This window comes from Fistularia commersonii, chromosome 5 (assembly GCF_037954325.1).
Source record: "Fistularia commersonii isolate RoL2024-O1a breed Wild chromosome 5, RoL_Fcom_v1.0, whole genome shotgun sequence".
Lineage (NCBI taxonomy): Eukaryota > Metazoa > Chordata > Actinopteri > Syngnathiformes > Fistulariidae > Fistularia > Fistularia commersonii.
In genome coordinates, this window is record NC_141288.1 from 14,944,495 (window position 1) to 14,957,440 (window position 12,946).

At 38.9% G+C, this 12,946-nt stretch overlaps 1 protein-coding gene across 4 annotated transcripts in view; it reads left to right on the plus strand.

Annotated features, from left to right (window-relative positions):
- Positions 1–4,765: 4,765 nt before the first annotated feature.
- LOC147234177 (kinesin-like protein KIF21A) overlaps positions 4,766–12,946 on the plus strand; it is a 33,463-nt gene continuing 25,282 nt past the window's right edge. For all 4 annotated transcript variants that reach the window (XM_086146976.1, XM_086146977.1, XM_086146978.1 and 1 more), the window contains exon 1: positions 4,766–5,235. In XM_086146976.1, the coding sequence (XP_086003102.1) occupies positions 5,192–5,235 (44 nt within the window). In that variant the 5' untranslated portion in view covers positions 4,766–5,191. The remainder of the gene's footprint in view (positions 5,236–12,946) is intronic.

Here is a 12,946-nt window from a genome sequence, read left to right on the forward strand (position 1 = left end):
ATTATTAAAATTGTTTTTTTTTTTATGCACGCAAAGGTTTCAGAAGAATGCTGCATGCCTTTTAATCAAAACGAAATTATTCTTGATGTTGCTGGAACAGAAAATGGCCTATTTCCACTGAAAATTGTGGATCGAAGCCCAACCAAATGTTTTTAAAAGTACAGTTACATTCATGCGCATAGTTTGCTTGGAAAGAAGTATCAATATCTGTATAATATATAGGAATTATTCCATTCAATTTGAAGATATGCATGTAGTTTTCACTTATTTTTAATGGATTTGACAAAATTAATAATAAGAAGAAAAAATAAAGACTAGTTCCCATAGAAACATGAGGTTCTTTGGTTCTGTTGAAACATTTTGCAAAGAAAAAAATGAATATTTCAGGCTTTTGTATGATCACTGAAAAATTGTATTTTTTACAATTACAATTCACAGTCATTCCTCAAAAGAGCTGCATCTTTCTGACTGATACAAATTAGAGCACCAAGAAAAAAATATGCTTTAAGGTCTTGATCCTAGATGGGCCTCAGAGCAAAATGAATATTTAGGTAAGAAATTGTTAAATTGGTAGACTAGAGCTCTAGCTTTGAAATTCCCTCTCACTTGGATATTGTCTTTCGTATATTAACTACTTGAAGGGCCTGAAGAAGGCAGGTTACTTTTAAGTGCTGGCTGATTTTACTGTGGTCAAAGGTTTGATTATCTGAATAATCTGGATTTATATACCTATCCGAAACGGTGATACTGTGAAGTTAGTTGCAATGTTACAAAAACGTAATTTTGTGCTGTGGAAAAAGTCCAAAATGCTGTGGCTTAATGTGAAGGTTTGAAACTGTGTGAGTTTGTGTAATAAGAAGTTGTTGATCTTACATTGCACTAGGTCAAATGGAAAGGAAAAAATTGTGTGGCAGTCTACATTTTCCACTTTGACAAACATGATTAATCTTCACAATTATTAGACACGCTATGATTTAAATCATAAATGAAATATTTTGATATTTCTCCTTTCACCTTTAATATCTCACTTAGGGCTGGATAACATAGAAAACAATCAACAGTGTGTTATTAAGATGCACTTTTTGGGGGATTTCTGATGCTCTTTCATTTTCCTGTTCCTACTTACCATTTTTTTTTCACTACTAATTTCTTTTCTGTTATTTCTTTTCATCTAAATATCTGATTAATTTGAGGGACAATGTCACCTTTCTTTCTTTCACATGATTTCCTAGGTTTGGAATGTGAATAATGGCCAATATAATCCTAGAATTTATTAGAAACACTGATTCATGTCAGAATTTGAAAGATGCTTAATACAATTTCAGAGTTGTATGAAATGTCACATGATGCCCAGCCCTACTGTCACTGGCAGTTTTCTCATTTATGAGCAAATTACAGGCAGTTTTAAATGTTAGAAATCTCTGTGTCATTGGCTGGATGGCATCACAAACAAGGGAAACACAGTGTTTCTCACATACAACACCACTGTAACTAAGTGGCTGGCTGGCATCCATCACATAATCTTACTGTTTAATTTCCCCGCTTTTTTTTCACATAATAATATTTTAGTAATATTTTATAAGTTAGCTTCCTGTCACAGTGAATGGACAATCACTTCCATCATCAACAGAGCCGCTGCTTTAATAGCACAAGTTGTTACTCTAAGAAACAGCAGTGAGAGTGTAAATACATCCAAGTTAGGTTGGTACCAACTTTTATATGTTGTTCCAAGGGCGGGGCAGGAATAAGATGCTCCCTCAGGCCTTTTTTAGTCTGAGTTTTGCAGCATCTGGTGCAAAGTTGTTTTCAAACATGGACACACACACGCACACACATTGCCCTGCCTCTAGTACACAGCAATGAAAAAGTCTGTATCAGGTTGATGCTGCCAAGGTCAGGATAACGGCTGCTAGGTCTCTAAAGAACAGAGAAATATTTTCCCCTGAAATGTGACTGCAAAAATCGAGCATTTAAATGGTGCGTTCCTATAATATCTAAGGAATGTTTTCTTTTCTGCCATTATTTTGCACTTTACTGCAGAGGAGTAGCTACCCTTCCATTTGATTGACCTTCTTGTACATTATTACTGCTGATCTTGAAATGGCACAGTAAGCCTTTAGAACAATTTTCTTTCCTGAAGTTCCTGATCGGAATTGATCTTTTCTTGATTGTTAGTCAGACTCCGTTGATGGGAGGCCAGTGGAGCTTCTGAATGAGACTGAGTCCGACAATAGAACGCCAGCACAGACAGTGGCCATGTTGACATCAAGGCCAATGTATAGGTACTGAAGAGGTCAAAGATACTTTTCTGACCACCAAGCTGAACAATATAATAAAAATTGAAATGCCCCTCTCATTTGATTGAGGCTTTTAATTTGTTCAAAAAGATGAAATGACCATGGACTGCTTGCAAAGTCTCTTGGTAGGATTGTTCATCAAAGATTTGTAAGTTGTCCTGTTAAACAGTTTTCAATTGATGTTAAACTCTTCGGATGAAGCAAATCTTTTTCCATGTTGTTAATTTTATCTTTGCATATTAATTTTCAAAATGATGGCTGGGTAATATAAGACGAATGCAGTGCCCCTAATTTAGAATCTGACAAATATGCAAAGGTTAACCTAGGTGCATGAGGTATTCTCTGAGGAATTCAATCCATATACGATAAATATAAAATATCTTTGTATATTGTTGAAAAAATAGCTGAAAACTATGCTTGGAAGATAATGATGATGAGTGTTATTATTGTTATTACTGTTATTATTATTATTTGGTATGCTTTTGGGCAGTTTCATTTTCCTTTGTTTAATTAAGATATTTTTGACCAATTTTAGGATAAATCAGGCTGTTAAGGTAATGAACTGAACTAGTGAAGATTTCTTGTGATCATGAATTCAATCAAATAATATTACCTATGAAAAATGATCTGAATATTTACAGTAAAACACATTACATTATTTTGTATAGTTTCTAAAAGCCCTTTTAAGATTTGATAGTTAAATAGAAATGTCCTCTATATGCACATCAGCAGCTTGCCTAGACCTCTTAAGTCTATCAATTGACTATTTTTTTAACTCACAGGTCTTTTTGTTGCTGCAGAGGCTGTTGCAACCACACAAAAAGCCGTGATAAATCCACTGGAGCAATTTTAGCCTGAAAATAACTTGTAAAGGCAGTGAATCATCAGACATAAAAAAACAGCCTGTTCAACTTCATCTCTCCTCCAAGTGTAAATAGACCGAGATGCACTTACAACTTTGCTACTGCTGCCTTCCAGTGGCCAAAAATAACTTTGCAGGTTTAACATTGAGACACTTTTCAATAACAATGCTGTGAATTCACATTAAGCCCCCTCTAAGTCCAAGATTAATTGAAATAAATGTACATTTTTGCACTGGACCTCGTCAATTCTTATCCCGAGATCAGATATATCATGACAGTCGTACATTGACATGCTGATGAACAAAATCTTGGTACTGAAACTTTTTTCTAAGGGACCGAATGTATCATATGTGATACAGCATCTACTGCAGTGATAGACATTTGCTCCATGTGGTTATACCATGTCAATGTCCCTTGTCTTTAATAATTGCTTATTTTTGAATTCATAGAGCATGTCAAATTTTAGTAGAGTTGCTGCAGAATTTCTTTAGATATCTTTTTTCCCATTCAAACCTCCCATCCATTTTAGGAGTTTATATTTTGACCTCCCTTTCCAGTAACCCAGACCTGCATTGTTGGAATCCTCATTGTGCACATGTGTGAATCTGAGTTATTTAATCATAGAAATAACCAGTCAGAATCCATGCGATAAAGCCACTTTATGTTGAGAGATGCAGATGTATTTTCTTGTAAATAAAAGAAAAACTGAAACCACAGAAAAGGACTCACTGTTGTATGTGTTCTCCACCATCCACCTCTTGAACATGACCAAGCATGTCGAACTAGGACACAGAAGGGTGAAGTCGTGTGAGTAAGTCCAGGTCCATCGTGCCAGATGTGATTCTCAAACAGGATCAAACTTGAAGTGGACTTCAAGTTTGGACGACATTCCCCCCAGGAACCTGTGCGACTAAAGGGAGTTACGTGTATAATCCTCCAGCCGCTCAAAGAGTGCAGTGTTCATATACGACCACGAGATGGCAGACTGCTCAAGTCGCCAAATCCACTGAAAAACATCTTATTTTCGTTTCTACTGAGAAGTTTGCAGATTGGCAAAATACTTGATCCAGATATTCAAAGCAGTTCATTAGATTCTGGATATATTCTTTTTTTGGAAGGTTAAATCACACTAATGTCACTTTTTTTCTTTGTTTTTTATATATATATTTGAAACCAAAATCAGTTTTAATCAATGCAAACAAATAAGTCTTTTTTGCAACTAAATTGTGCTGCAAATCATAAAAAGTTATGAATCCTGGGTATAAAACTTCTTTAAACTGATCTGGAATCAATATGTGTATATATTGATATTCCCAAATAATGTTTTAAACGCAACACGTCGTAGATAATTTCAATCAGGAAGGATTTCTTTTTGTTTTTCTTTTCTTTTCTTTTCTTTTCTTTTCTTTTCTTTTCTTTTATTTCTTTAATTGAATTTAATTTAATCTAATTTTATTTTATTTTATTTTATTTCATTTTTTTTTTAAATTTTATTTATGATTGCGTTTAACAAAATGCTAGGCGATGTTGCTTTTACGGAACATTCCGGAAGTATTCCGGAAATTGCAAATACACAGGTAAATGGGATCTGAGGTTACATATGTGTGGAGGCGCTGTTTGCGGCTGCGTGTGCCCTGTCTGTGTTGGTACAGCTCAGGAGGAGGAGTTTGTCCTCCGCTCTCGGTCTTGGGAATCACACGCCAAGTAGATCGTCCACATTCGTTTGTGCACGGCCAGCAAGCAGAGACGATGCCCACGGAGGGGTGTCCGCCGGCGGCTCCTCCCGCGCCGATCCTCCCTCCTGCAGCGGAGGCCCAGTGAACCGGATCGCGTTCAGCTGCAACGACCATGGCTTGTCTCTCCGAGCGAAGGTGAGAGCCGGCGGAGGCTCAAGATAGAAACGCGTTCCCGGGAGGGGGAGGAGAAGGAGGGGGAGCACGGCGCCTTTCTCGTCGTCTAAGAGGATCAAGAAAAAAGGGAAATCGAGCTATCTTTTTTAGTGGAGCGTCTGATCCATCCACCGGCGGCACCATGAGCGGCGGCCCGGATGAGAGCTCGGTGCGCGTCGCTCTGAGGTAAGGATGTGGCGGACCCTCCTCTTCAGAGATGCTCCCTTGTCGCACCTGCACACCCCCGTGGATTTAATCCAGCCATGTATTCACCATCCATCGTAAGGCCACGGGAGCACAGTCCTCTTCCCCTAACAATGACCCCCTCCACCCTCATTGTTCTTTTATTTTTGAAAAAAAAAAACCTGCCCCATCTGCACCACAGTCCCTCAGTCAAACAAACAAAAAAAAACATGCCGTTTCTATAGCTTTGCATATAGAAACACTGAGCACATGATCACACAAGCCTCTTTTGTTAATACCTGCCTTACATGTACACCCAGTGTCGTGGATTTATGAATGAAGATCTATTTGCTGAGGGATTATTCCTAATGCTCGTCCTTTGCTGTAGTCAGAACACAGCTGAGTGCAGGTGCTTTTAGACTATGGCACCTGTCTGCCTTTTACTAGCTGATATTACAGGGTGATATTTTCCTCCAATTGTGCACTGGTGTACTCTTACATATTAAGTTTCCAGGCAGTTTGCTGTATCATCCCGACCCTTGTCCTCTAGGCCCAGCTATGCTCTCCCTTTGCTGAGCAGATAGTCCATGTCTCCTTGAATTGATTGTTTTTAGTGTGTATTTGTGTAGAACAAAGATGCCCAGACAGTCTTAACAATGAAACATCGATCAATGAACACCCAAGGCAGTCAGATTGTTTTGTGTTTGCCTCTATGTGTTTCGTGGAGACGATATAAAATGTCATGAAAACCGGATCAGTGGAAAACAGAGGACAAAAGCGTATTCCTTCCTCATGTTACTCTTTCTCTCACTTGTTATTGTGATTTGAGACTTTGACCCAGAACACTGTTTACCAAGCCAACACAGTTTGCCTGCATGTCTGCACTTCAAAGATTATTGGAAAACCGAACCTGCCAAAAGGTACACTCCTATTGCCTTTTGACATGATTTTTTTTTTTTTATCAGAATATTACATTTACGCTCATAGTTTCACAAAACCCCTTTAAGCTTTAATCACGCATGAGCCTACAAAGTAATGATAATATGAGGTTTCAGGTTGCAGGCAGCCAAGTGTCTTTGTGTCGCCAAGTGGAAACTACCTGCTATTCTTAGAAAGCTCCTGTTCATTAATTATTTGAGTAGTTCTTTTATCTGGTGGTCAGGTTTCCAACTTCAGTCAGTTTCTTTGGTCATTTGCTCCACAGATGCACAAAGTGACAAAATGTTGCTTTCACAACTCCAAAAAACATCAGGTGTAACACATAGGGATTTTGAGTCTTGGGTCGGCATGTGACTGTAGAATGAAAGCATCAGTCAGGTCTGAGGTCAGCTGTAAGATCAGAAAGTGCTTTGTCACTAATCTGATTTAAATTCACACACGCATATAAGGTGGGCAGCCCTTTCACTGTCATTGTAACTAAGCTGCACTTACGTGTAAGTTTCACACGGGTACCGTCAACTTAAAATTATATAACTGACTGCCAGTAAAGCATAGTGTTTTTTTATGTATAATAAAAAATGTATGTATTTATCTCCTTATCTTACTTTAGTCCGATTCTAACAACAACCTAGAAAATATGTTAAAATTGGTTTGACTGGAACTAGAAGTCAACACGTTAATTAAACTGTCAAAGAAAGTGTTCCTAAAGATAGAAAGATGGAGGACTCATCTCAGTTAACATTTTTTTTGTTGTGATGTCACTAAATTTACCACAATAATTATTGGTGGATACTAAAACATGATATTCAGGAAATGCCTCATCCTAAACTGTAAGTGTAATTGCTTTTTCCCTAATGATTACTGGAAGTCCCACCTTCTCATCCACTGCTAAATCCCTGACATCACACCTTTGAACACCAAACCGCAGGCTCGCTCAGGTGTTTTCAGCATGACTAATCACCATGGCAACATTCAAATTATTCTTTGGGAGTTGTGGTGAACCTGGACTGGCTCCTGAGCCCCTTTCAATGGTACTTCTACCTCAGCCTGCCATAGTTTAGTTAGCTGTTTGTATATGTTTTCAGTAATGAGCAAGCAGGTTGCCAACCAGTACCTGTCCCAGCCTGTGAGAATAATGCTGTTTGTTAGTACCATTTTACCACCACCCCCATCCAAAAGTGATGAAAAGATTCTTTATTTGAATTCACTTTCTTTTCCAAGGGTCCGTGGCAGGACATGAAAGCCTGGCAGATGAAAAATCTTTTTTGATTTATTTTCAGATGACATAGCATGAAAGTCTGTTTGCTCGAACAAAGCTTTTGATTGATATTCACTTTGATTATTGAAACTTTGGGTCCGTGTATGTATCTCCAGCTGTGAAATGTTTTTTTTTTTCTTCCGCTTGAAAGCAAACTGATGGAGTATAATGCATTACATAAAATTCATAAAATAAACACACTCAATGTTTGCTAGCTTCTCTGCTGAGTGAATGTGTTTGCATGTGTCCCCCTCCTTATGTTATTGCTCATTTTGTGGGTATGTGTATGTGTGTGTACACATACACAGCCATGCATGTGTATATCTGCGTCGATATCCCATGAAAACACTGTATAACAGTTGAACAATTTATCAGACAAGAAAGTCATAGTGTAGCATTTGCCCAGTGGGGCCCATCAAGTGACTCTTTGGATGGTCAATATCCTTGGGGTGCAGCTTTAATAATTCACGGCGGTGCTGACTAGTTTTTCTTTCTGTAAAATTCAGATAGTATTTCTTTCGTCCTGAGAGGGCTTGTTTTTATTTTGTTATTTTTTAATGAATACCTACATTTTTGCCTGTAAACGGACTTATTCATTCTTTCAAATACCATCCGCTATCAATTACATTTGATCATATGGTTTGTATTTACAAATAATTAAATTGCTTTTCATAAAGGTTTGCAAATAAATTTGATACATAAACAAGATCACTATTTTAAGGTCTTTAATAATATCTGAACATCTGAACGCTCTCTCTCCCATTGGCTCCTGTCTCTGTCTGTCAGCCAGTAGCTCCTCCCCCTTTGTCTTTGTGGATTAAGGTTGAGGGCAAAGGGTCTAGGCTGGCTGCCTTGATACAAAAGCATCATGTCTCCTTGTCTGTGTGTGTCCATGTTTGCATGCACATGCGTGAACCTGTGTTTGGCCAGGCATGTTCTTGATAAATATTCATGAAGCAACTCAAGTGAACTGACACACAAAGTAAAGCAAACCATCTGCCAGCTGCTCTCATGTGACTCTGCAGCCATTGGCATATTTGGTGACTTTTTTCATAAACTACTTCAAATAAAGCTAATTTTGAAAGACTTTCTTAATATTATAAGATTAGATGAAAAATATTTCCATGTCAAAACAATGCCTGTTATCTACAAATTTAGGCACAGCATGTTCTTTGCCTGACTGTGTCTGCCCTGTGTTTTTTATTTCATTAATGTCCCTCGGGTACCATCATTGGACAAGATTGTCCTTGTGAAAAAGGAATGTTTCCATTAAGCTGGTAGGCTGGTATCAGTGCTGGAGGCGTGTGTGTTTGTGTGTCTCCTCATATGCCTTTTCCTACTGTCAGTCGCCACGAAAGTCACCGTCATCCGACTGACAAACTATCCAGACAACCTTCCTGTCCATTGACCTTTGACCCAGGAATCAGCAATAAGTGACCCACTCAGAAATGCCCCCTTGCAGTGTCTTTGGAACCCTGTTAGGTGTCACCATGGTGACTGTGGATCCTTTCAAGGCTGTGGGTGTGTAACAACAACCCTGTGATTAGACGGCGGTCAGCTGGCCATGTGAAATGTTGAACTGAAACACTGAGTCAGCAGAATATTCTGTTTTTATTTCTCTCTGTCGTCCGTTTTTGATCTCTCTCCTTTGTGACATCACATATGTCCCTCTCTGTAGCTGTTTTCAAACAGATTTGCTCAAACTGAAGCAGTTGCCAAATAACTTTATCAGTTCCTCTGATCTACTGAAAGTTTTCCTTCCAAACACAAAAATAGCAAGAATGCACCCTTGACTGAAAATGAATGGAAAGATGTACTTTAAGAGTGACACGCCCATGTTGGTTTGCACAAACAATCGGTGCCCTCTGTAGTATTGTATATTTTCAAGCATTCAGTTCAGCCAACCTTAGATAATGCTTCAATTTTTTTTTTTTGTTTGTTTTGCATTTATTATTTGTTATCTATATAGGACCATATATGATTCAAAACAAAATGAAACTGATCATAGAATGGCAAGCTTGATACTTAATCCAACCAGTGTGCACATTAATGTGTTTTTTTTCCTGAAGGTGACACTATGTAGATTTACAGAAATGTAATCATTTACAGAACAAAAAACGCTTTTGGTTTGACTATACTGATTAACATTAAGGTCTCAGGAAAAATCATTTTTATCTCCTTTTGTGGTTGTAACATTACAAAATTCGTTTATTTATTCAGCCATTATCTATAACACTTATCCTGCAGTTCCGATAGTCAGGGTGGCTATCATTGAGTGAGAGGCACAGTTCACCTTGGACCTTGTTGCCAGTGGACCACAGTGCCACATAGAGGGACATACAACCATTAGCCATCTCTCATTTATACGTCTTTACAATTTAGAGCATCCACAAAACTACTGCAAGTTATTGGACTTTGGGAAGAAATCGGAGAACGCAGAGGAAACCCATGCAGACACAGGCAGAACATGCACACTTATACGGAAAGGCCATCAGTTGGAACCAAAATAGGGACCTTCTTGCTGTGAGGCCGCCCATATCACAACATTTTCAGTCATATTAGATTGATTGGTATTAATATTTTACCTTAAAATTAACTACATAAACACGCATGTAACACAAAATTGTGTTTATCAATATCAACAATAACAATTGAAATCTTATGCCTCACTCTTTCCTTTCCTGGCCTCCACAAACCAACAGCGGGCTGCAAGCTAATTCTTGTTTCACATAAAAAGGTGTTTTTAAAACACATCTAGCTTTGTTCAGTTTGCAATAAGATTAAGTAATATTGTTGTTTGAACAGACAATACAGATGTCTGCAAAGTAGGGATGGGTGAGAGTGTAGCCAGACAGCACAGGATGGTGTTTCGTAGGATGACTGGTGACAAGGAAGATCAAGAGGACAAAGGCAGAGCAGAGGACTATGGTGTGGAAGCTGAAAAGGGAGGAGTGTTGTATGGTTTTCAGGGAGGAGTTGAAATAGGCTATGTGTGGTCAGGGAGATCTCCTTAAGGTCTCCTTAAAGTAGATAAGGAGACTTGGTGGTGGAATGTGGAAGTGCAGAGAAAGCGGTTAAGAAAGAAGAAGTGGGATTCTGAGGGGACTGAGGAGAACAGACAGGAGTACAGGGAGATACAGCATGTAAAGACAGAGGTAGCAAAAGCTAATCAAAGGGCGTACAATGACTTGTATGCTCTGTTGGAAGGAGGGGTAAAATGATTTGTACAGGTTGGTTAGAGAAATAGACATGGAAAGCAACAGCATGTCCGGGTGATCAAGGATAGAGGGGGAAATGATGATGTTCCTGTGGAGGTATGGAAGTGTCTAGGAGAGGCAGCGGCAGAGTTTCTGGCTCGATTATTCAACAGGATCTTAGAGAGTGAGAAGATGCCTGATGAATGGAGAAGAAGAATGATGGTGCCCATTTTTAAGAATAAGGGGGGGGGGGGGGGGTGCAGAATTGCAACAACTATGGAGGGATAAAGTTGAGGAGCCATACAATGAAGTTATGGAAAAGAGTAATAGAAACTAGACTGAGAGCAGAAGTCAACATTTTTGAGCAGCAATATGGTTTCATGCCTAGAAAGAGTACTACAGACGCAGTATTTGCTTTGAGAATGCTGATAGAGAAGTACAGAGAAGGTCAGAGGAAACTGCATTGCACTTTTGTAGACCTAGAAAAAGTATATGACAGGGTGCCAAGAGACAAACTCTGGTATTGTACGAGGAAGTCTGGAATGGCAGAGAAGTATGTTAGACTGGTGCAGGACATGTATGCTAGCTGTGAGACAGTGGTGAGGTGTGCTATAGGTGTGACAGAGAATTTGAAGGTGGGACTTCATCAGGAACCAGCTCTGAGCCCCTTCTTGTTTGCAGTGGTGATGGACAGGCTGACAGATGAGGTTGAACAGGACTCTCCATGGACCATGATGTTGCAGATGACATTATTTGTAGTGAGACCAGGGAACAGGTTGAGGAAAATCTAGAGAGGTGGAGGTATACTCTGGAAAGCAGAGGAATGAAGGTTCGTCACAGCAAGACAGAATATATGTGTGTGAATGACAGGAACCAAGGTGGAATGGTGATGCTAACGGGAGCGGAAATTAAGAAGTTGGAGGATTTATGGACGTAGTGAGAGAGGATATGAAGTTAGTTGGTGTGAGAGAGGAGAATGCAGAGAATAGGGTTAGATGGAAATGGCTGATTCGCTGTGGCGACCCCTGAAGGGAAAACCCAGAAGAAGGAGAAGAAGAAGAATAGTCAATATAGAAGTCTTCATCCATATCAGACAATATAGCAGCTTTGTCTATTGATGGGTAAACCTAATTATTTGTGCAAAATCCTTATCTGCATTGAGATTCTACTATTCTATTTCAATCGTGTGCACCCTCTTTCTGGTTGAAGGTTTGTATAAGCTGCTCACAGAAATGCACTAAGGAGTGATGGAGTCCCAGAGAAATGAATTGCCCCTTAATGTCAACACCAACTGCTTGACAATGAAGAGCCTGTTGGTAGAAATTGAGTCATTCTCTGTTGTGGAGTGAAAACAGTAGCTCATTTGATTCCTTTTTCCACATAAGGTCAGATTTTCCCTTCCTTTTTCTTGGTTTTCCTCATTTGTTGTCTTGCCATTACGGCCCAAGTCAACAGAAACATCTTATGCAAGCTTCCCCATATTTCTATACAGGCTGGAAAGTGCACCTGCCGGCAGATGTGCCATAAAAGACATGACGTTTGTGGGCTTTTGTACATGTTGTTATGCAAGAAGTAGTCATGATTTTCCTTAAGGCCTTATTGAAGGACATGTGCACACTCACAAATCCTGAAATGGGTTAAACTGCATCATTTCTGAAGACCTAAGATAATAAAAGTGAGAAGCTTCCCACCGGTCTTGGTAAGACCTTTTCAAGAACATGCATTAAGTTACTCAATGAAGCACAAGTGTTTGCAGTTCTGTCGTCTCAGTTACAGGAGCACCCTCAGCTCAGGGTGCTGTGTACATTTGTGTATGCCTGTATGTGCGTGTGTGTGTGTGTGAACTAGCATGCTATCTCTATCATTAGTCCGTAGTCAGGGACCACAGTCTATTCACATCTTCATCAAAGGTCTTGCAGAAATTCCTCATCTGCTTAGTGTCTCTTGTTATTGTCCACTCCATCGCAAAGAAAGAAGGAGACAGAGTGAAAGAGAGAGAGAGAAAGAGAGAGCGGTAGAGGGAGCATATTTTGCAGTTTTCTTTGCATTAAAATTATTATTGCATATCAAAGGAGCTGAAGAACATCTTTCTTCAAACTAAACTTGGAAAACTAAACTTATTTTTTACATTGAAACGTGAGTATTGGTAATTGTTGGATTAAATGCTCTTCAGAAATAGTAAATGAGCAAAATCTAAATGGGTAAACTGTATTTTGATCAAAAATTATCAATGTGGCTCATTTACCTTTTTTGTTTATCTGGGATGTATAAATTAGGAGCACAACATTTGAGAAAAACTGACAGATTAGAATTACAGTCT